Source organism: Labrus bergylta, chromosome 2 (assembly GCF_963930695.1).
Source record: "Labrus bergylta chromosome 2, fLabBer1.1, whole genome shotgun sequence".
Taxonomy (NCBI): Eukaryota; Metazoa; Chordata; class Actinopteri; order Labriformes; family Labridae; genus Labrus; species Labrus bergylta.
Window position 1 is genome coordinate 22,320,690 of NC_089196.1, and position 20,887 is coordinate 22,341,576.

Below are 20,887 nucleotides of genomic sequence, written 5' to 3' on the forward strand. Positions count from 1 at the left end.
TTCAATATTACAAAGATTTATTCTTATCTGCTTATAAAACATTTGTCAATGCCAAATATTATGGAAACACAAAGCAGACATTCATAGCGAAAACATTCAAACACACACACGGCACATTTACTATTCAAAGCAATTACAAGACTTCCAGTAAAAGCAACATCTTCTCATTCACACGCATACTGTTCATACAGTAAAAGTATTTTGTCTTTGTTGGTTTCATTCCCACCAGAGTGGTAAAGCATGTATCTGTCAGTCTCTTAAAACCTGTACCAAAATGTTTCTGTTGAGGACATGCACCCAGTCATGTCAGAAAATTTGTGTCTGATGTCTCAAAAAGGAGGGTTCAGAGTTCTAACGCCACTCAAACTCAGTCTAAAGCAGTTTTTACCCCACTACAAAAGGTGGGTAAGGTAACTACCTCAGGTGGCCTGCAATTGTGGCTTTGAGGTGCTTGCTTCTCCCTTATTGAGGCCATTAGACCTGCTGACGCCAGAGCAAGGCACCTCTTTTCTAGGGAGGGTGGAGGCAAACATTGTGTCCAACATGCCCAGAACCTCCAGGAGTTCCTGCTGGTAGTCAATCTCTCTTTCCAGCAGCTCCTGCAGGCGCAACAGCTGCCGATCCACAACTGGTGACTGTCCGATAACTGACTGATAAATGTCCAGGATCATCTCGGTCGCTGTAACAAGGACAGGAGAAAACCTGGGGTCCACCACGTTCCTGGAGACGACACAGAAATTAAGTTTTCATTCATCAAAATGTTTTCGAATGATTTAATGAACACCTCCCAAATTCAATGCATCCACCTAATATCAAAGTATTTATGTTTTATTTCTGCAACTCACCCGATGAGGAAATTGAGCAGCTGAGAGAGCCCCTGTTCATCCCTTCCTGCCAGAGCGTTCTTTAGGGTTCCTCTTCGATCCAGCTCCTTTATAACAGCTACTGTGATCTCTGGCTTTCTCAGTCTTATCCACGTCTAGGAATACAATTAAATATGTATTTATATCTATAATAGTAAATTATATTAAAGCCTTTTTAAAAGGATTCATTGTGCATGACAGATGCAGTTCAAGTTCTAATTTAAAAATAGTGATTCCACTCTGTACAACAACAAAGTAGCACATCACTGCTTCACTAAGAAAACTGAAAACTAAAAAGGGACACCAGGAAATGAATAACAACTGATGTATCCGTGTGGCTTAAATTTAAAGGAATAAAAAAACATACCTCCAGAGCTGTATCCAAAGCCTTTGATACATTAAATTTCTTGAGCTGTTTGTCGTATTTGGCCAAATGCTGTTTCACTGGCTTGCTGACTAGATAGTCATCCTGGGAAAAGACAGGAAACCAAGACTTTAATTAACAACTGGGAAAGAAAACAGTTCCATTAGCATCATGTAATTACTCAGTATGCAGAATAAAAGGCGTCAGCCATTCAGAATTTACAGATGGAAGAAATTACCCAAAGCATCTTTCTGCAAATAATAACCCAACAAACCACATCACATCTCTAACTGCTGACCTGAGCTACTACATGTTCCTACATGTACACTGACCTGTTTAGGGACATAGTTCTTTCCCTTGACAAAAACACGATATGTTGGTCGTCTCCTCTGTTGGCCAGAGGTTTCTTTGGAGTCTTCAGGGCTTTTCCTGTGTTTGATACTCAGAATGTTGTTGGTCATTCCCACGACGATGGACTCGTCATCCGGCTATAAGAAACAAATATTGAGAATTTTATTTTGAAAAAACTTTAAATATAAAACAAATCAATATGTAACCATGCCTATGGCTTATACTTCATTTTACATGAACACATGCTGGGGTGGTAATTTAGGGAGACAAAAAAATGGAAAAAAAATGTCATATCTGTTCAGTCTAAGGTTGTACATTGTGTTCTGGAAACCCCCTTTTCAACACCAAACAGAGATAATATAATGTTTCATGTCTTTTCAATTTAAATGTCATGTAACTGATACTTCAATTGCTTGATTCACAAACCAGAACTTTAATTTTAGCCTCTAAGGGCTGCTCTTTCAAATCATATCCCCAACTAAAGATGCGTCTTACATAGAAACTAATTCTTCTCTCTATGCTGAGGTTATTTAATCTGTGTTTATAGGTCACAGTGAGACAAATAATGGGGACATGCTATGATGGATGAGAGTTATCAACCTTCCTTAGCTTTTGCCTCATTTATTTTAAAATACTTTCCTCCATTTGTTTAAAAAAAAATGACAAAAAGTAATATTTAAAGATGAAAGTACTTTCTTACCGCCAAAGCCAGACTCAGGATGGAGGCAGCGTAGTCGAAGTTGTGGACCACTTTATAGTTGGTTGTGTTGTAAACCTTCACATGCCTGAAAGACAAGCACAGGCTCTACATTTGGATCATGACAACAATGCTTAGAACTCTGTAAATCACAGACGCAGCTCTACTTGTCCTCATCGATGTACAGTTTAAAGAATGGTTTCCATGTCTGCTGTGTCAGAAATGAGTAATGTACAAACAACTATCGGCATACCTGTCCAGAGAAGCTGACAGAAGTCTCTGTCCATTGCTGCTGAGAGACAAACATGTGACAGTTTTGTGATGGTTCTTTAGCGACACCAGAGGCTGGCCTCCTTTTAGCAGATCCCACACTTTGACATAGCGTCCACCTAAAAGAGAGAGAGATAGAGATGTTTTTTCCCCACATGTCTTGTATAGATTGTACATAAAGTAAAGTATTTGTGCTTGACTGCATGGAGGTAAATGTTGGAGAAAAAAAATATTCCAGGCTATTTCTGTCCTGACTGAATTCCCAGCCCATAATCAACTTTGGTTCCTTGTGTGTCGAGGCCGGTCCAACTTTCAGCATTTCCTCCACAATGTTTTATAGACTACAACCCGGAATAGGCTGAGTGACCCTTCATTGAATCAAATTCATCCAACATTGTTAACAGAAGTGGTGTTAAGTCTGCAATCAAAGGGTGCACTGTCGGAATACCTGCAGAGACGAGGAGTCCCTCAGAAGGATAGAGAAGCAGACTCTCCACTGGTTGGCCATGGTCCATCGTCATCACACTCTTCTCCACTCTGGCATCAAACAGTTTCACCGTGTGGTCATAAGATCCTAGAGAGAACAACAAAGTGGCTTTATAAAGTATCAAAACACATCAACAAAAGGGGATGCACTACATATTGCCACCTAGGAATGTTAAGACTTTAGAGGTACAGTCCATTTAACATTTACAGGTTGTCAGAATTCTTGAGATCATCAGAATTTCAGTCGATGGATCACTCAGGAAATCATCATTCAACAATTCCTTTATAACACAAGAACTTTACAAGAATCGAGAGGCTACAAACATATCCTGCATCCCTAAACCGGTACAAATGATTGGTAGATGGGCTTAAAATTGGCTGTTCTAGTCCAGGCATTTACTCTTGACAGGAATCCCACTTAAATCTAAACATCCATCTGCTAAAATACAACAGGATGTTTGAATTAAACCTAATATGCAACACTCCAAATGCAAGAACAGCATATCTAAAACCTTATAAAACAGTGACACATGGGATACCTACTTTGTTTGGTTCAATTTATAAATGGACCAAATCCTAGTGTCCTGTACTTGGTTAACATTTTCTACCGTCCAAAATAAAAAAAAGCAATACATGACAACTTCCATCTCACCAGTGACGAAGAGATCTCTGTTGAGTTTGCTTGCGACACCGCAGCGAATGTAATCTGTGTGTTCTTGGTAAGTGTTGAGCTCTGTTGCATTTGGGATGTCCCAAAGTCGACAGGTGTAGTCGTCCGAGCCTGTGAGGATCTGGTAACGATCTGAAGTGAAGTCTGTCACGTGTACAGCCCTGAGAAACACAAAAATGAGAAAAATAAAACACATCAGTCCTATTTCATGGCATGGTGTTTATGCCAATGAGAAGGTGCGGTCAGCTGAGGCTCAGGAGAAAGAGAGGGTCATGAACTCATAGCATAGTCAGCAGTGTGTGAGCGTGTTTGTAAGATCGGCTGAATGTGTCACGTATAGAAACCTAGGAGTAAACACTTTAGAGGTACAGTCCATTTAACATTTACAGGTTGTCAGAATTCTTGAGATCATCAGAATTTCAGTCGATGGATCACTCATGAAATCATCATTCAACAATTAATTTATATCACAAGAACTTTACCCTAAAGGGGTACAAATGAGTGGTGGATGGGCTTAAAATTGGGTGTTCTAGTCCAGGCATTTAGTCTTGACAGGAATGCCACTTCAAAATAAACATCCTGCAGCTAAAATACAACAGGATGTTTGAATTAACCCTCAAATGCAACACTCCTAATGCAAGAACAGCATATCTAAAACCGTATAAAACAGTGACACATGGGATACCTACTTTGTGTGCCCTTTGAACATCCTAAGCGCCACTTTGCCACTGACGTCAAACAGCCGGACTACAGAGTCCTCACATCCCGCCACAAGCAGCTGACCGTCTGACCTGAACCGCCCACAATATGCAGTGTCTTTAAACCGCGTGAATGTCTTCACTGGCTCCTGGGAAAATGGCCCGTAAACGTGGATCTGTAGAAAAACAATACTTGAAAATTCAGAGGACAGACGGCAACCACAATTGTTTTATACGGTCAACACTGATTAATTTTACTGAATTCATGCAAGAGACGCCAACGAAAGAGACGCCAACGTACTCTTGTGAATGCGGTCACTGCAAAGTTATGTGGAGCCACTGGGGAGAAGTCTATGCTTGTGATGGCTCCAAACTCTTTTATCTGGACAGGAGCCTACAAGAAGAGGAACAAGATACATTGTTAGGAATGACAAAACGTGGGGGGAAAAAAAGGGGGGGGGTGTCATATTCTGGCTCAGTAATTTTTAGAAGAGTAAAAAAATGTTTTTTTAAAAACCTCACCTTGTAGTTTTTCCAGTACAGCGTGTCTTGTGTCACTTTCTCACCAAGTTTAGGATAGACTTGGATTTTGGTAGGTTTGAATGAAGCCATTTTTAGCTGAACGAATGACTCTTTTCCTGGTTAGATGCAGAAAAGATATAGACATGACTATCAGGTAAAAAAAAAAAAAATACAGTGAGAGATTTATGTCATTTGGGATAATTTATACTCGAGCCAATAAAGTCCCACAAATCACAATCGGCATACAGAAACATTTTCAACAACATAAAAATAAATAGCTACGGAGAATAAATTCAGATTTTTATATCAAAAAGCAATAAAAACATTAATCACAACTCACCAAACTACAACAGACTAATGATATAACTATTCTGGATACGTCGCTTGTGTTTACTGGGTTTTACTTCTGCGCACAAAAAGCTCACTTAAGTTTTTTAAACATACACAGTTAATCATTTTCTACCACAGTCAATTCCATGTAATCCTGTTGGATTGAAAACAACAACAGCGTGTTAAACATTGAAACATTGAACAACGTGTTCAAAGCCTGAAGTTAGTTAGCACAACGCGATTTAGCCGAATAGCATTTCTTCCCAAAAGTACATCCTGCAGACGCTTACCTTTGAATAAAAGGTCCCGGTGGTGTGCACTTATTTATTCTAAATTCAAAGTGTTGAATTTAAGTGATATGGATTTAGGTTGGCGGAGTAAATCAAAAGTGTGTCATTTTAAAGCGTTATCACGTTGCCTCTCAGCGCACTGGAGGACGCCATGATTACAAACGTGACCACTTCCGTTATGTACGTCACCGTCCACATAAAAAGTGAATATGAATTTGTATTTTAAATTTAAATTTTGGATGTCACCGACGTCCCTAGGATAAGAATTTTTAAATATATAATTATATATAAATAATTATTTTTATCTAATACTTTACATACATTCCGGTGAAATCAGGCTGTTTCGTGTACTAATGAAGCAAAAGTAATATTAAGGTCTTAACTGATATTTTCTACTTATATATAATATTTTACAATGTGAACATTTGAAATTTAGATGTAATAAACAATAACTTCAACATTTTAAACACAACTTGTGAAAATAAATTTAAAAAAACCCGGCTCATCCGGCAGAGAGCGACCTCACTGCGTCACTTCCGCTTCTCACTCCTTTCCTCGAGCTTCTGTCGACTGTGTGATCCGCGTGTTTACACACTCCCAGGTCAGTTCAAGTCTCTGTGGCCTTTTAACTTAGTCACTGCCGTATTATTTTTGAGCTTTTACAAAAAAGAACAACAGCCTACCTCACCGTACGCGCCATAGTGTGAGAGAAAAGCCAGTTTCACATGAACGATAGTGTCACTTTGAAGAGGCCCGAGCTAGCTGTTTAGCCTTGCTCGCTAACTAGCTGACTGGTCAGTAGTCAAAATGAAAACTCGGGGGGGAACATGCAAAGTCATGTCTGTGCCTACAGATAATATTTATAAGTTTATATTTAAGTGTGTGCACAATATGATTCATTTAATTCAATTTAATACTCAACTAATGCATTCTCGCCCTAGAAAGCCTGGATAGTTAAAACCTCTGACTTTAACACCTGTGTCAGGTTCATGCACAACCTGAGTCGAGACATGAAGTGTGTGGCTATTTTTGGGCTTTATGCAGCTGTGCATTCTTGTAAGTGTGCTGAGCTCAAAAATGAAAATGTCAAGGGGGGATTTTGAGGATTTTTTTTAGGTCTGGCACTTAATTCTACTTCCCCTGTTGAAAATGTAATTTGACTTATTCAAGGTTTTAGTCATCCAATAAACTGATGCTACTTTGCATTTAGGATAGGATAATCATTAAAGTATTGATCCCCAGAGGGGAAATTCGGGCGTTACAGCAGCACAGACAAGAAAGCTCAAAAATACACATTAAACAGAATAGATAATATAAATAAAAATAAAAACAGGGGGTATATACAAGTACAAAATGAATGATGAAGTTAACTATGCAGGGAGTTGAGACAGTATTTGCAGAGAATGACAAGATAAAGTGACAAGTGATTAAAGTGACTTGGTATGATAAATATCAGCAAGTAATGTAAACAGCAGAGAAGAGAGGCAGTGTTGTACCACAGTAATGCAGAGTGCAGTTATATAATATAATGTAATATAGTGCAATATGAACAATATAGTGTAATATAATGAAATGTGATATAATATAGACTAGTATAATAAAATATGTAGAATGTAGAGTATACATGTATATATATATTGATGCTAAATAATAATACAATAATACAATGGAAATAATAAAGAATTTACATGTATACATCATTATCCCTCCAAGGTCAAACATTTAGTCTGCTTTGACATTTCGACACGACTATTGGTGCCTTTTCTGTCTTTCGGCTTGGTGGTGTGTGTATTAAAAATGTCCAAATAACTGATATTTGTTACTGAATATTTAATTTCGTCATGTGTGTCGTGTTGTGTTTTTTGTCAGATGAAGGAGTCGATAATGAACCAGGAGAAGCTCGCCAAACTGCAGGCGCAGGTCCGCATAGGCGGCAAGGTGGGTTAGATTACTACACATTCTTACAAAGTACTTGAAGAAAACACTTGGTTGGGAACATGTTGTGTGATGGATATTTGTTGTGCTCTTTAGGGGTCGGCCCGAAGAAAGAAGAAGGTGGTGCACAGAACAGCTACAGCAGATGATAAGAAGCTTCAGTTCTCCCTCAAGAAACTGGGAGTCAACAACATCTCTGGCATTGAGGAGGTAAAGCAAATTCTTTTACAGTAAGGCCTTCCTGAAGCACACTTACATGTTTGGTACAGGATTTGTTTGTGAAGTCATTATTATAGCAGGATGCCATGTACAACATTTGAGTAAATGAGACAAAATATATGTCAATGCCATCAGAGGACCCCCATTATTTGCTGTATTTTATTGATGTAACAGTTAGCCAATGAGTATAGAAAACAAAAATACCCCAAAACTGTTTATTGTGATTCTTCAGTTCATCATCATGGTTATTTAGGAAGCAGTTCAGTACTTAAAGTAAGGGCGCGGTCACACTGGCCATCCATAACGTGCACAAGCACGCTTCAACACTTAAATCCAGTTCGTTTGGCCAATGTGACCGCACCGTGCTATGCTACACTTCCTTGGCACACTTCCTTGGCTTTGGCACACTTTGGAGAGGTGTTCTTTGGTACACTTCATGAACAAGCACAAGCACGCGGGTACACACCGCTGACATCATTCATTATGGAGCAATCCAGATTTTCATGGCTGTATCGGACTAAAATGACTCAATATATGGCAAAAAGTAGCTGTCATGTTCTCTGTGTTGTTCTCCGATACTCGGCCGCGCGTCTATTTTTTTATGGCTTTGTCTGATTAAAATGGCTTAAAATAAGCCGCAAAGTCAGTAAAGTAGCTGTCATGCTCTGTGTGTTGTTATCCGATGTACCGACATGGACTCGACTGCTCGTCCCTTTTTTTTTCCTCTCTCTCTCTCTCTCTCTCTCTCTCTCTCTCTCTCTCTCTCTCTCTCTCTCTCTCGTCCGCCTGTTTGTCAACTGAGCACGCTTCATAGTAACATAAAGCATGCATGTGTTGTATTACGACGTTATGTACAAGATGTAATCGTGCTGCGGCACAGTTAGTCCTGGCCAGTGGGACCGCGGGCCATGCCGGCCAGCGTGGGAATTGCACAGCGGGGGGGCCAATCGTGCTTGAGTAAAGCACAATACAGATGGCCAGTGTGATCGTGCCCTCATACTATTATTTCTTGTACAAGGATCTGTTCTAATTACAACTGCACTAAAGACTAGTTATTGAGCTATATGCATCCATTGTGGAAAAAGGTTCTTAGCAGGAGCAGTTGTTTCATCATAACCTTGAACTCAGAAACCGTACTGTTTCTCTGTTTGTTTCACTTTAGGTTAATATGTTCACAAACCAAGGAACAGTGATCCACTTCAATAACCCAAAAGTCCAGGCCTCCTTGGCTGCAAATACCTTCACAATCACAGGGCATGCTGAGAACAAGCAGCTCACAGAGATGCTCCCAGGCATTCTAAACCAGCTGGGAGCCGACAGTCTTACCAGCCTCAGGAGATTAGCAGAGACTCTGCCCAAACCAGGTACCTATAACACTTACTGTTCTATTTGCATAAGTAGGTGTGTATGATGTTTTTTTAACATTTAGCTAATGCCCCCCCCTAGCTGGAGAGGACAAAGCCCCCATGGTTGCTGCTGAAGAGGACGATGATGATGACGTTCCAGGTAAGCAAATGAACTTACTCTTTCAAAAGGAGTATTTGCATAAATTCTGCAATATAGTGGAACTGAAACAATTAAGTCCTATGGCTCCAACAAAAAGTACATTTTATTTGAATAGTAAGTCATTATAATCATTTGGACAACTGTCTCATACTAACTTAGATTTAGTTTTGGTTTTCATCTTTCTTGATCAAGCTTTTGTTTTTGTTTTTCAGATCTGGTTGAAAACTTTGATGAGGCTTCAAAGAATGAGGCAGACTAGACAGTCCACTCTTCCAGCCTGCTCTTGACTCACCGTACTTTGACATTGCAGCATTTTATAATTGTTCATGTTTATTATTGCTCTTTGCCGACTACAAAATGTCGGTTTTAATTGTAACATTGACAATTGGGCTAAAACAGGTAGAACTAACTTTTTTACGGCAATTAATTCCCACTCCTTTGTCTGATTTGCCTCGTTCTGTAGTACAAGTGAAATTATTTAACTCAGTGGAATGTGCAAGCCTTTCTCTTTCTCAAACGGCCTCTCCTGCATTGTGATGCCTACACTTCCGAAATGTACTGGTGGTATTAATCATGTAATAAAAAAATGACACATACACTTCTCTATTTATTTATTTTTTTAAATTAGCTCGACCTCTTGTTTATCAATTTTAAATAAATGGTCCAAGTAGTATAATTCTCACAGTTGATCAGGAAATGACAGTTATGTCCAACTAGTGTTGTTATGATTTTGGTCTAGTCTCAGTGTTGCCCTGCCTTGGTCTTGGTCTTGGTCTTGGTCTTGACTCGGTCTATCCCTGAATGTCGTGGCCTTGTCTCGGTCTCGAAGCACTCTGGTTTCTGTTAGAGTGGGGCTTGATTACAACACTGCCCAATATACCAAAAGAAAAAATCCAAGTCTTTGTCCTAATTTGCTTTGATGTTGAAACTGGGAAACTTGAAGGCATGCCTTGGACTGGAGTGACCTCAGAATAAGGCATAATGCTGACTATCATTTAAACTTAAAGATGAGCATGGTTTCAGTTTGTCTTTATCTGCAACACTGAATGGGTAGGGACCTTGTAGGTATTTCTTTTCTGACTCATTACATTTAAAGGGAACGTGATCGCTGGTGGCGCAGTGGTTAGTGCGCACGCCCCATGTATGGAAGCCGTAGCCTTGCAAGCGGGCGGCCCAGGTTCAAATCCGACCTGTGGCTCCTTTCACATGTCATTCCCCACTCACTCCCTGATTTCTGACTCTAGCCACTGTCCTATCTCTCAAATAAAGGCACAAAAAGCCCAAAGATAAATCTTTTTTTTTTTAAAAAGGGAAAATGATGAGGGTTCAACTTAAACTACAATCACAAATGATAGATTTCTTGAAGTAATTACACAAATAGAGAAAACTTAGTTGTAAGGTTAGTGTAAGAACAGTTTTTTTTTTACCACCATTACACAGCTGTTTCCTTTTATAGTGATGTGCATTTCCAACACTGAGTACCTTTTATGATGCATTCTTTCCAGCATAATAGATACAATTTGTATATTTCTGTGCTCTCCATTGGTTCATTGGACAGCCAAAAAATAAAATGTTAGCTTTGAAAAGTTTAGCTATAGTTTGATACTATTGAGTAACTTGGGACAATCAATGATGAAAGCATGCACTGCTATTCATGAGGTTAATAAAGTTCTCTACTGCAGAAATATGAATAATGCTCGAGGAATGTAAGGAACTGAAACTCAAAACCAACTCTTTCTATTCAATGACTATACAGGTTTCATAGAATTTTAGGTGAGAGATGTGGTGTATGTATTCATAATCATACTAGGTTTCTTTGAAAGGGATATACCTCAAACTGTTCAAATACAAATGAGGAGATCACACCCCCCCCCCCCCGGCAAACCAACTGGAAGCGTTTACTATGGAAATACGTCACAAACACTTCAACACATTATGGGATCACTTGATTTACATAGGTGTGAGAATAAACAAGTCAGTTGTATTTTTTTATTCAGAGTGTAATCATTTTCTCTCAGCTGACATTTAGCAAAGGACAGCCGGATTGCCCCGTTTGTGACTGAAGTCATGGCCAGGGAAAGTCCTCGTGTCATGTGTGAATGCTGTTGAAGTTAAGGGATGTCAAATGTCCTCACAATGATGTATGATTGGGAAAAAAACTTTTCTGTAGAAAACCATTTTCATAGGATTCAGGATTATTTTTGGTTTCAAATTAGTTTTAGATTGAGTGAAATGTTGATTCACAAAATACACTTAACGGTAAATACATCTATTCTATAGAATCTCTATTTTAAGGTGACAACGATGTTCTTTCATTGCTCACTAATCCCACATTCATTTTCAAATACAATGACTAATCATTTGGTGTAGATTTAGTTAGTATTAGTCGTAATAAATTGTAATTTCCCAAAGCCTAAATTTCTGGTTTAGTTCAACCAACAAGAGGAAGCCAAAAACCTTCAGTTAACCGTATAACTTTGAATATATATTTCATATATTTTTCATATTTGATTTATTTATTTGCTCAATTCAGTGTATGGATTCAACACCATAATACACAACAAAAAATATTTTCTCATAATACTAAAACACTGTTCATGAGCAAACAGGAGCAGGAAGAAGAAAACTTATAATACCTGCCCCCCTTTTCCGAATAACGCAAGAAACTGTTTAACAGAATAAGAATGCTAACCTGTTGTTTTCTCTTTCTTTCACAATTTCACACATTTCTTTAGACTGTAAACAGCAACCATTCATGTTTGTACAAATTTCCTGTCACTTTAGTCTAAAACTGAAATAATTGTACATTTACTATCAAAATAGTTGTTGATAAAGTGAAGATTTTTGTTGAAGGTCCATGTAACATTTCCATTGATTTTGCTTTTGTTTTCAAAGCTGTGATATTTATATTCTGCTGTTCTCGTAGGTGCTTTCAAAGACTGAAGGACAAATTTGTGTATGTGTTTTTGGCGCCTGTTTGGATGTGTGTCCTGATTGTTTGATTCTAGATATGTTAAGCAGACACAGGATTTCTCAGAGTTGACACTTCTTCATTTCAGTTTAATGCCTGAGGGCAACCCCCCACCCCACTGCCCACCCACACTTCACACTTAATATCTCACAGTTCCTTACTCAAAATCTGACATGCAAATTTCTGCAAAGTGTGCTGCTCTCCAACTCTGTTTATAGACTATTAATCAGTTTACTATATCTCTCAGTTTCTACCACACATTCTGACACAGGCGATGGTGATGGTGATGTATGTTGGAGGCAGCAATATAAATATGATGGTTAGTCACCTGTTGAAACATACAATCATCAGGACAGCTACTATTGAACCTCTGCTCCAGATTTCTTTTATCGCATCAATTCAGTGTAACATCATCCAAATGGTAAGAAATAACTTGTGTGTGTCGACAAATAAGATGAAAGAATAGAGAGTGACTTCCCAGCTGTGTAATTATTTTGTTACAATGCATTAGCTTTCAACTCGTTGCAATTTACCATGGACATATTTCTTACTTTGAATCAGAATTGAAGTGGAAATTTACAACAGCTACTAGTAAATGAAGTGATTATTAGTTATGTTAACGTGAAAGACATTTATGAGCTCCAATGATTTTTTTTTTGTACTTGCTATCACACAATCTTTCAGAAGACCTTTTCACTGTGGATATTTGGGCTTCTGTTCATCAGCCTATCAGGAGCACATGGACTCAGCAAGTTTCCAGAAAACTGTACGCCTGACTTGCAGTTCACAAAACTTTCTGATATTTATTACTTGGCCTTTTTTTCAATAGAAGTGTTTGTGAATGTTTCCGTGTGGACTGTCTGTGTGTACACCTGACTGTCTGTGTCTATGTTTGTGCAGTTGTGGTCGCCAAAAGGAATGATTCAAGTCCAGTCACACTGACATGCAGTACAAAGACCACAGGACATATCACTTGGAAGCTAGATGGGGAAGAGATTGATGTCGATTCGGGGGATAATTTCCAGCAGGACAGTTCATTTCTGACAGTGTTAGAAGTAGATACTCCCACGTTGGGTGAGTACAGCTGCTGGAGAGGAGAGGAGATGCTGTCATCCACCTATCTGCTGCTTGAAGCCGAGGAGGAAGACGCATTGGGTAGGATATCCTTGTTGCGCTCTTCATTCACCATTATTAAATAGAGGAAGTTTTAGTGCCAGATTAGTCAGGCTGAGAGTTCTTAAGGACTAGACTGAAACCTAACATGCAGTGTTAGCAGTAAATGTTGTATATTCAGTGTTATTTTCGTTGCTTTTTCCAGGACTGGACAGTTTACTCCAAATTGCACACATATTGTTTCTCTTTACAGATTCTCTTCTCAGTTGTCGGGCAAAGTCTTATGACTGTGTCTTCAGCTGTAGTTGGACCAGTAGTGGATATGAATTAGTGCGCCTTGGACTTGGCCAAGACTGGTAAAAAAAAAAAAAATATATATATATATATATATAGATATAAAGAAATTCCATTCAAGAAGCAAAAATTATTGCATAGAGACAGACCAAGCAGATAGAACTTTACTTTTCCTACACAAATTTCTCTGTGTGTCTGTTTTATTCCTTGCTCTGCAGCAGTGAAGATGAGAAGTCATGTCACTGGATCAGCAGCAGCGATCTTCTCTCAGATGGGGCATTCCAGTTTGAGGTGTCCCACTTCCTCTCACCTTACACTGAGGAAAGCACCATGCTCGTTATCACGGCTGAGGCCATTGCTGACCTCTCCATCCTCAGGAGAACTACACGATTTTATCTCAGAGACATCAGTAAGCTGAGAGAAACTGAGTGACATTTAAGGCATTTGACAAGATTAAACAGTTTATTTTTAACTTGTTTAAAAAAAATACATTTGATTAAACCAGCAGAAGCATTGAGTGAATTCAAACCAATGTTTTAATTCTCTATTGTCATTTTTGTTGTGTCCAGTTGAACCCGATAGTCCTCAGATCGTCAGGTGTCAGGAGATGGAGCAGGACCTGAATGTGACCATTGAGCCTCCGTCCAGCTGGTCAACTCCTCACAGCTTCTTCAGTCTGGAGCACCAGATTGAATATGAGCTTAAAGATAATGGAAAGGTAAATACAAACTTGCACTGAAATGCAGTCATTGAAATGCAGTCATTGATCTCTCCTTGTCTGCATATGAGATTCTTACTGTGACCTGTCTGTGTTTTAGACAGGACTCTCTTCATCAGCTCTGATACCAAAGAGGATCAGCAAGCTGAGGGTTCGCTCAAGAGATCAGCTGGTGCTCTCCGCCTGGAGCCAGTGGACTCCCTGGAAAAATGTAACCCACTGAGTATTTGATCACAAAACTGTCTGCTCTTGCTCTTTCCTTGTTTGTACATGTCTGTAGTACAACGTCCTCCATGTTGTCTCACCTACTGTTTGTCACTTGGCTTTTTAATGTCTTACCTTTGGGCAGACACTGATGACCAACAGATAACACAGCACCCACCAAAAGCTCAGTAAGAAGTCCACAGTTCTGTTTTGTTTTTAAAGATAAATGCAGCCAGTTTTTATGGATTTTATTTATGACCTATCTCAAACTATTTATTTGTATAGATATATTTATTATTTATTAAAAATCAAATACATTAAGTCAAACACCATTATAGAGAGACTGTGAAATGACAAAAAAACACTTAAAGACTCACTTTTCTTGTGAACAGAAAACACTTTAATTTTCTTGTTGTCAGAGTTGTCAGAAATGGTTTTGTAGGATCAAATCTTAGAAAATGATTTTCTTCACATTAAAATCAAATAAAGTAATTGTCACTGTAAATGAATCACAAGTCAAATGTGCAAACAAATGAGCCTAGCTCAGTATAACTTCACACTGAATTTCACACTTTGTGTTTCTTGTTCGTCTTATTTAAGTTATATGTGTTGGTCTTTCTGTGAACTTGGTGGTTTGGCACTGTGCAAAAAAAACCCCAACAACCATTAAAAAAAGCTTTTTGCTTCCTTCCTTATACATGTTCCTTCTTTATTCATGTGTTGCTCATGACCTGTGTACCAGAGTTATAGAAACCCCCCATTGCACTGCCCACTGCATGGGGGTGGACAAAAGGTCAGAAACCAGTTTTACTGAGTCTGTGTACTAACTGTTTCTCTGGGTGGTACTTGAGTTCAGGTCAAAGTAGCAGATACTGAGGTCACATGTTAAAAATACTACAAAAATGAAAATAAAGAAGCGTATAAAACTTTTTTTCCCCCCAAAATGAAAGTAATCCCAAACTAGTAACGGACCTTACAGACTCTAAAATGATGCTTTGACAAATGGGGACGGTTCAGTAGTATGTGGTTTACAACTAAATTATTTTATCGAATCTATTGAGCCGCCATTTTAGTTCCCACTTATTCATTTTTAAATTATATATATTATACTTGTCAACTGTTTTTAATTTGTTGGTAAACTCAACAGTGGGTTTTGAGCAATGAATTCCTCATATTGTGATCAACTGTATTATCTACATTTAGCAGGGAAACATAAAATACATTTCCGTCATTTTTTAAAAAGAATTCTTTGAAACCGTGAGAAACACACACATTTGTGGCACATTTTTCCACTAAGAAAGTAAGGACGACAAATAGAAATGATGTCTCATTGACAGCTGGTTTGTTATGCTAATGTTTCAGTTTTTATATCTCAACCTGATCATGCATCAGTGATGAGCTTGCCTGGATACACAAACCCTCTGACAATATTATAGTGAGCACATTGTAAAATACAGCAACAGTCGTTTTTTTATATACATAACAAATAAATTGAAACTCAGATACTTTTTGCCACTTGTTATTCACTGAAACTTGTGGAGGTACCAAAAGCCAAGCTAAAGAAATCATTGCATTTCTTAGATAACTCCAAACCTTAAAAAGGAAGTAAAAACCAGAAAATATTAGCCTCAACTTAATTCACAAGTTAAAACAATCTTGAGGTGAGAGCCTGATGTGCCTAACCTGCAGCAGATCTTACTTCCCTTCATGCTAGAGAAGTTATTAACACTGTAAAGTAGGAAGGTAACATGCTTAAGTATAAATCTAAGGTATGGCTCTGAATATGTCTAAACAGAAGCTTTTAAATATTATAATTGGAGACATCCTTGGTATTCACAATCACAGCCAGAACTTTATAATATAAACTGTTACACATTCAAGTTTGAAGGACTTGAAGCTATGCCTTAATGTCCTATCATTGCAGATCCTAATCTTGTATTTACTTATTTCAGGTGATTACACGCAAAAAGAAGCTGTGCAAATGCAAAAACAGAACAAAATTTTGCTGTTCAGAACTGCCACCTGGGTACTTGGACCGCTGCAAGAACAGAAAGAAGAAGAAGAATGGGGGGAAAAATGTTCAAAAGAACCCAACATCTCAGTGAGAAGATGTTTAATAAAACGTACATTTCAATGAAATTATGCTTGTGTTAAAAAATACATTAATATTTGATATATATATTGAGAATTGCTATGTAAAGCTCGAAATTCACCATGACCTGAATGACTGAGAACTTACACTGCATATTGCAATAATTGTATTTATTTCTGAATAAATTAATTATTTCATTACAATCTTATTCAAAACATGTCCATTTGTTCCTCTTTGGTATCCAAATACTTCAGCCTCTGTATATCCATATGTATAGTTTATTATTCCTTGATAGTTGGTTGTAGTTTCCCAAATCCTCAGGGACTTCTACTGGGTCACAATGGAGATCTTCCTGCATGCTTCTTCACCACCCGGTATGGCAGCATAATAAGCACTGACCATAAAGCACCAGAGAGGGTGTGCACAGGGCCCAGTACATCAATGGATTCATCTGGCTTCCCAGCCTGCAGGAGCTGTGCGCCCAGCAGTGCCACGGGAAGTCTCTGAGGGTCACTAAGTACTCATCCCACCCACATAACAGCCTGTTCACCCTGATACAGATCCCTGAAAGCACACACCAGCAGACTGAAGAATGGCTTTTTCCTCCAGGCCATAAACTTTAAAATCCATTAAACTTAATAAAGACACACAAGTGCAATCCAACCCCTTTGTTCTGCCAGATTCTTAAATGTATAGTTAATGTTCATTTCTGCCTCTGCTGACCCATTTAACCCTTATTGTGCATATTTTGCGTAACATATTTATAGTTCTAACCGCTTTCTTCATATGCTATTAAGCCTAATGATTATTATTTAATAATCAATAATTATAATTAAATGTGGCTCAGTTGTTAAAGTTGTCGCCTCTCAAATGGAAGGTCGAGGGTTTGATCCCCAGCTGAGCAACATGTTTGACGTGTCCTCGGGCAAGACACTTAACCCCGCATTGCTCCCGCTGCTTCGGTGGCGATGTATGAATTAATTAGTGTTGTAGTTACTCTCTGATGTACGTCGCTTTGGATAAAAGCGTCTGCTAAGTGAATTGTAACATTGTAACTATGTCACTATGTCACTAATTACCTAGAACAGACAACATTTGACAGAAAAAAAGCAAATTTCTTACTGCTGTACATATTTAAACTGCAGGATAAAAAATGCAATTTTCATTAATTTTTTATTTTTTTAAATGTATTTATGTGACCAATTTATAATCTTTTATTTATTCTTTTTTTTTTTTTTAAATGGCGAGTAGTCGTTGTGTAATAAAACAGGGGCCCGACTTCCCCCTCGGCCACCTAGCAGGTTAATCCGGCTCTGCAATGTACGCATGCGCAATCCAGGAAGAGCGGAAGTGGTTGCTAACCTGCTGCTCTGTTGTGGACAAACAAAACGGCAGCTATTTATGGACAAATACCGCTCCTAATTGAGAGCCACCTGGCGTTTCGTGTATGTAATCGAGGAGCTCTACAGATGTCTTGAGAATGGCAAAGGTTCTGCCTGCAGCTTTATTGTTCTACCTCTGGAACCTTCTCCTGCGATCCAGCTGCACGTCAGGTGAGCGCGAGGAGCAGGTGCAAGTTTCAAGTTAGTCAACAGATCATGTAACTGAGCACCACATTCAGATAAATGCGCTCAGAAAAAATGTCCGTGCTCTGTTGTAGTCTTCACGTTTTTCACTTGAAGTCAAGTTTAAAGTCTTTTGTGTCATTCTCCTTAATTTACACCCGCTGCTGTGGTTTTTCTAACCCTGACTTTGCACCGACAATATCAATTAACAACTCGGAGGTAAGCTTGCTAAGCTCTTTTTTATATATATATATTTCTGCACTAAAAGGTCTTGGGATCAATGAATTGCTTTACTTCCGGGTCATCAGTCCAGAGGAAATAGGCTACATCTTCAGTGCAGCACCTGCTAAAGACTTTGGAGGAGCTTTTGTAAGTGTGGTATTTTGCCCTTCTTCTAAATTACAATTGTTGGCGAAATGATTCTCAACACTCTCCACCCACCCAATCACAATCCTCTTCTCTCCTTTTGTCCCCAGGTGTCTTCTTACGATGAGATTTTCCTTGTGCCTGCTGAACCAGCAGATGGCTGCACAGACCTGGAGGACACAGAAATGATCCAGGGACAAGTAATCCTGGTGGAAAGAGGGTACGCATCGTGCCCCTTCACCTCTAGTGTCACCTGTTTACCGCACTGCCATAGAAGATCATGTGAACAGAAATGTGAAGTAGGAAGTTGGAAATGTAAGATTGGATTGAGCCATTTATCAATCCAACCTGACCACTCGACAAAGACAAAATCATAGTTTCAACATTTGTGGACCACTAGCTTGTGCACGCACATACAAGTGTTTTCTTTGGCCACGCTGGCTGCCTGCCTTCTCTTGTGATTGTTGCAGAGGCCAAATATTATAGTAGGAGTGCATGACATTTAACAAAAAGAACAAGGGTGGGGCAATGCTCGACAAACAACATGGTACCGTGTCTTTGGCTTGTTACACACATAAAATAAATGTACGGTCACTATTACAGTTATTGAGACATTTAAAACAACTGCATGCATAACGGCAGTAAGCTGTTATTCTTTCTTTTAAAGGAATACTTGAAATATATAAATGTTAGATTACAAAACTAAAACCAATAGCCCCTTTTATAATAAAAGAAAAATATAACAAACATTGTCTTTTTAGTTATCTGTATTGACTGCCAGGTATATATACACATGACTAGTTATGATTAGCAGGAATGTTTAGAGAAAGTTTGACCTGTGTTTGGTATTGCTTGTTGTTCTCAGGGTTTGTGTATGAAAGTAATTTGCAGGTGAGGCAACTTGCACTTACCTACCGGGCAATGTTGAATGTTTTACTAAAACTATGCTAAAATCTCACTGCCTGTCTGGGACCTGAAAGTTCAACTATTCACAGATTACTTGTGTTTGATGACACATTCAAATGTGTTTTTTTTTTTTTCTTTCTTTGTTTTTTTTGTTGTGCTTTCTAGAGGTTGCTCCTTTGTACAAAAGGCGAGAAATGTGGAGGAAGCAGGAGGCAAAGCTGTTCTCATTGCTGATAATGCAGTGGACAATGACAGCCAGTACCTTGATATGGTCACTGATGGAAGCACTGCCAAACCAAGCATACCGGCATTATTCCTACTGGGACGTGATGGGTAAGACTGATGTCTTTTTATATTTGTATATAAATAATGACAAACATGTTTTGACATTAAAACATATCCTCTTGATCTGTTACTTTAGGATGATGATCCGACGAACTCTTCAGAGACAAGCACTGCCGTGGGCTGTCATTTCCATTCCTGTCAATGTTTCTTCTTTGGCCTCGTTCCCCCTGAAGCAGCCCCCATGGACACTGTGGTAGAGATAACGCACACCCAAAACTTGATCCACTTCTCTACTCAGTGAACATTATGTTATCTGTGCGTATCTTGTCAACTTTGAATAAACTCACAGCCTCCAGGAAATCTCCTTGATGGTGGTTACAAAAATTGACATGCACTGGTGGTGAACCAATAACATTAACTCATGCACACATGATTAAACATACAGCCACAGACATGTGGAGCAAACCTTTTAATTGTATCCAAACAGTCTTGCCATAGCCATTTGTCAAAATAAAGACAGACAAACTCGGCAAGAAACATGCATGCTTGTTCTTTTCAAGAAAAAAAGTATAATAATTACAGCTTTGTTGTGCCACTGACCTTATATACGAATGGTTTGTTGGTCAAATGTTTTCAAAATGATGTGGAAAGTCGGATAATACCAGATATTAAGCCTGGAGTGCACCATTTTTTCCTATGGGGAAGTGGTACATGCCATTGCGTAGGCCACTATGGGACTGGAAGGGAAAAATTGCCTTGAATCTTACACTTTCTTTTAATCATAATACCAGGAATGTCATCTCACTGTAAAATGTATAAAGAGGAAACGTTCTCATTTGCATGAACTTCAAAGTGGTTGATCACTGACCAAAAATGAACAGTTTCTAAATGGTAAATAAACAACAAAGATGTTTTGTGCAAAATGAATCTTAAGCCTTTGCTTTAAGTTTTTAAGTTATATACGCTATAAAACTTTTAAGACCATGCACACATTATGTAATCACGAGACTATTGTACGCACATTAGAGCAAGCTAATGTCATCATCTTTACATGTTTATCCCCTGATACTTTCAGTCCTTAATAACTCTAAAAGATGCTTGACCAATCATGAATTTATCTGGAACTGGGTGGTATTTCAACATTCTGTCAGGTTTATTTTCATGAAAATATG

At 38.6% G+C, this 20,887-nt stretch overlaps 4 protein-coding genes across 4 annotated transcripts; 3 read left to right on the forward strand and 1 right to left on the reverse strand.

Annotated features, from left to right (window-relative positions):
- On the reverse strand, positions 1–5,700 carry utp15 (UTP15 small subunit processome component). Its single transcript, XM_020643908.3, has 12 exons — positions 5,542–5,700; positions 4,922–5,037; positions 4,701–4,793; positions 4,391–4,575; positions 3,684–3,862; positions 2,994–3,119; positions 2,529–2,664; positions 2,279–2,363; positions 1,560–1,715; positions 1,231–1,332; positions 846–979; positions 1–720 (listed from the first exon to the last, which is right to left on the reverse strand). The coding sequence occupies exons 2-12, from the start codon at positions 5,009–5,011 to the stop codon at positions 420–422; spliced, it is 1,587 nt and encodes a 528-aa protein (XP_020499564.2). The 5' UTR covers positions 5,012–5,037; positions 5,542–5,700; the 3' UTR covers positions 1–419.
- A 354-nt stretch (positions 5,701–6,054) lies between these two features.
- Positions 6,055–9,797, forward strand: LOC109991578 (transcription factor BTF3). The gene is made up of 6 exons (XM_020643900.3): positions 6,055–6,142; positions 7,411–7,479; positions 7,573–7,686; positions 8,858–9,059; positions 9,142–9,201; positions 9,414–9,797. Exons 2-6 carry the CDS (start codon positions 7,411–7,413, stop codon positions 9,458–9,460), a joined length of 492 nt encoding a protein of 163 aa, XP_020499556.1. The 5' UTR covers positions 6,055–6,142; the 3' UTR covers positions 9,461–9,797.
- A 2,649-nt stretch (positions 9,798–12,446) lies between these two features.
- On the forward strand, positions 12,447–16,640 carry il12b2 (interleukin 12B 2). Its single transcript, XM_020643888.3, has 8 exons — positions 12,447–12,491; positions 12,857–12,938; positions 13,073–13,327; positions 13,539–13,641; positions 13,798–13,988; positions 14,149–14,297; positions 14,398–14,508; positions 16,454–16,640. The coding sequence occupies exons 1-8, from the start codon at positions 12,447–12,449 to the stop codon at positions 16,604–16,606; spliced, it is 1,089 nt and encodes a 362-aa protein (XP_020499544.2). The 3' UTR covers positions 16,607–16,640.
- A 1,268-nt stretch (positions 16,641–17,908) lies between these two features.
- Positions 17,909–20,642, forward strand: LOC109991569 (protease-associated domain-containing protein 1). Its single transcript, XM_020643892.3, has 5 exons — positions 17,909–18,146; positions 18,427–18,527; positions 18,635–18,744; positions 19,596–19,763; positions 19,852–20,642. Exons 1-5 carry the CDS (start codon positions 18,074–18,076, stop codon positions 19,970–19,972), a joined length of 573 nt encoding a protein of 190 aa, XP_020499548.1. The 5' UTR covers positions 17,909–18,073; the 3' UTR covers positions 19,973–20,642.
- Positions 20,643–20,887: the final 245 nt, after the last annotated feature.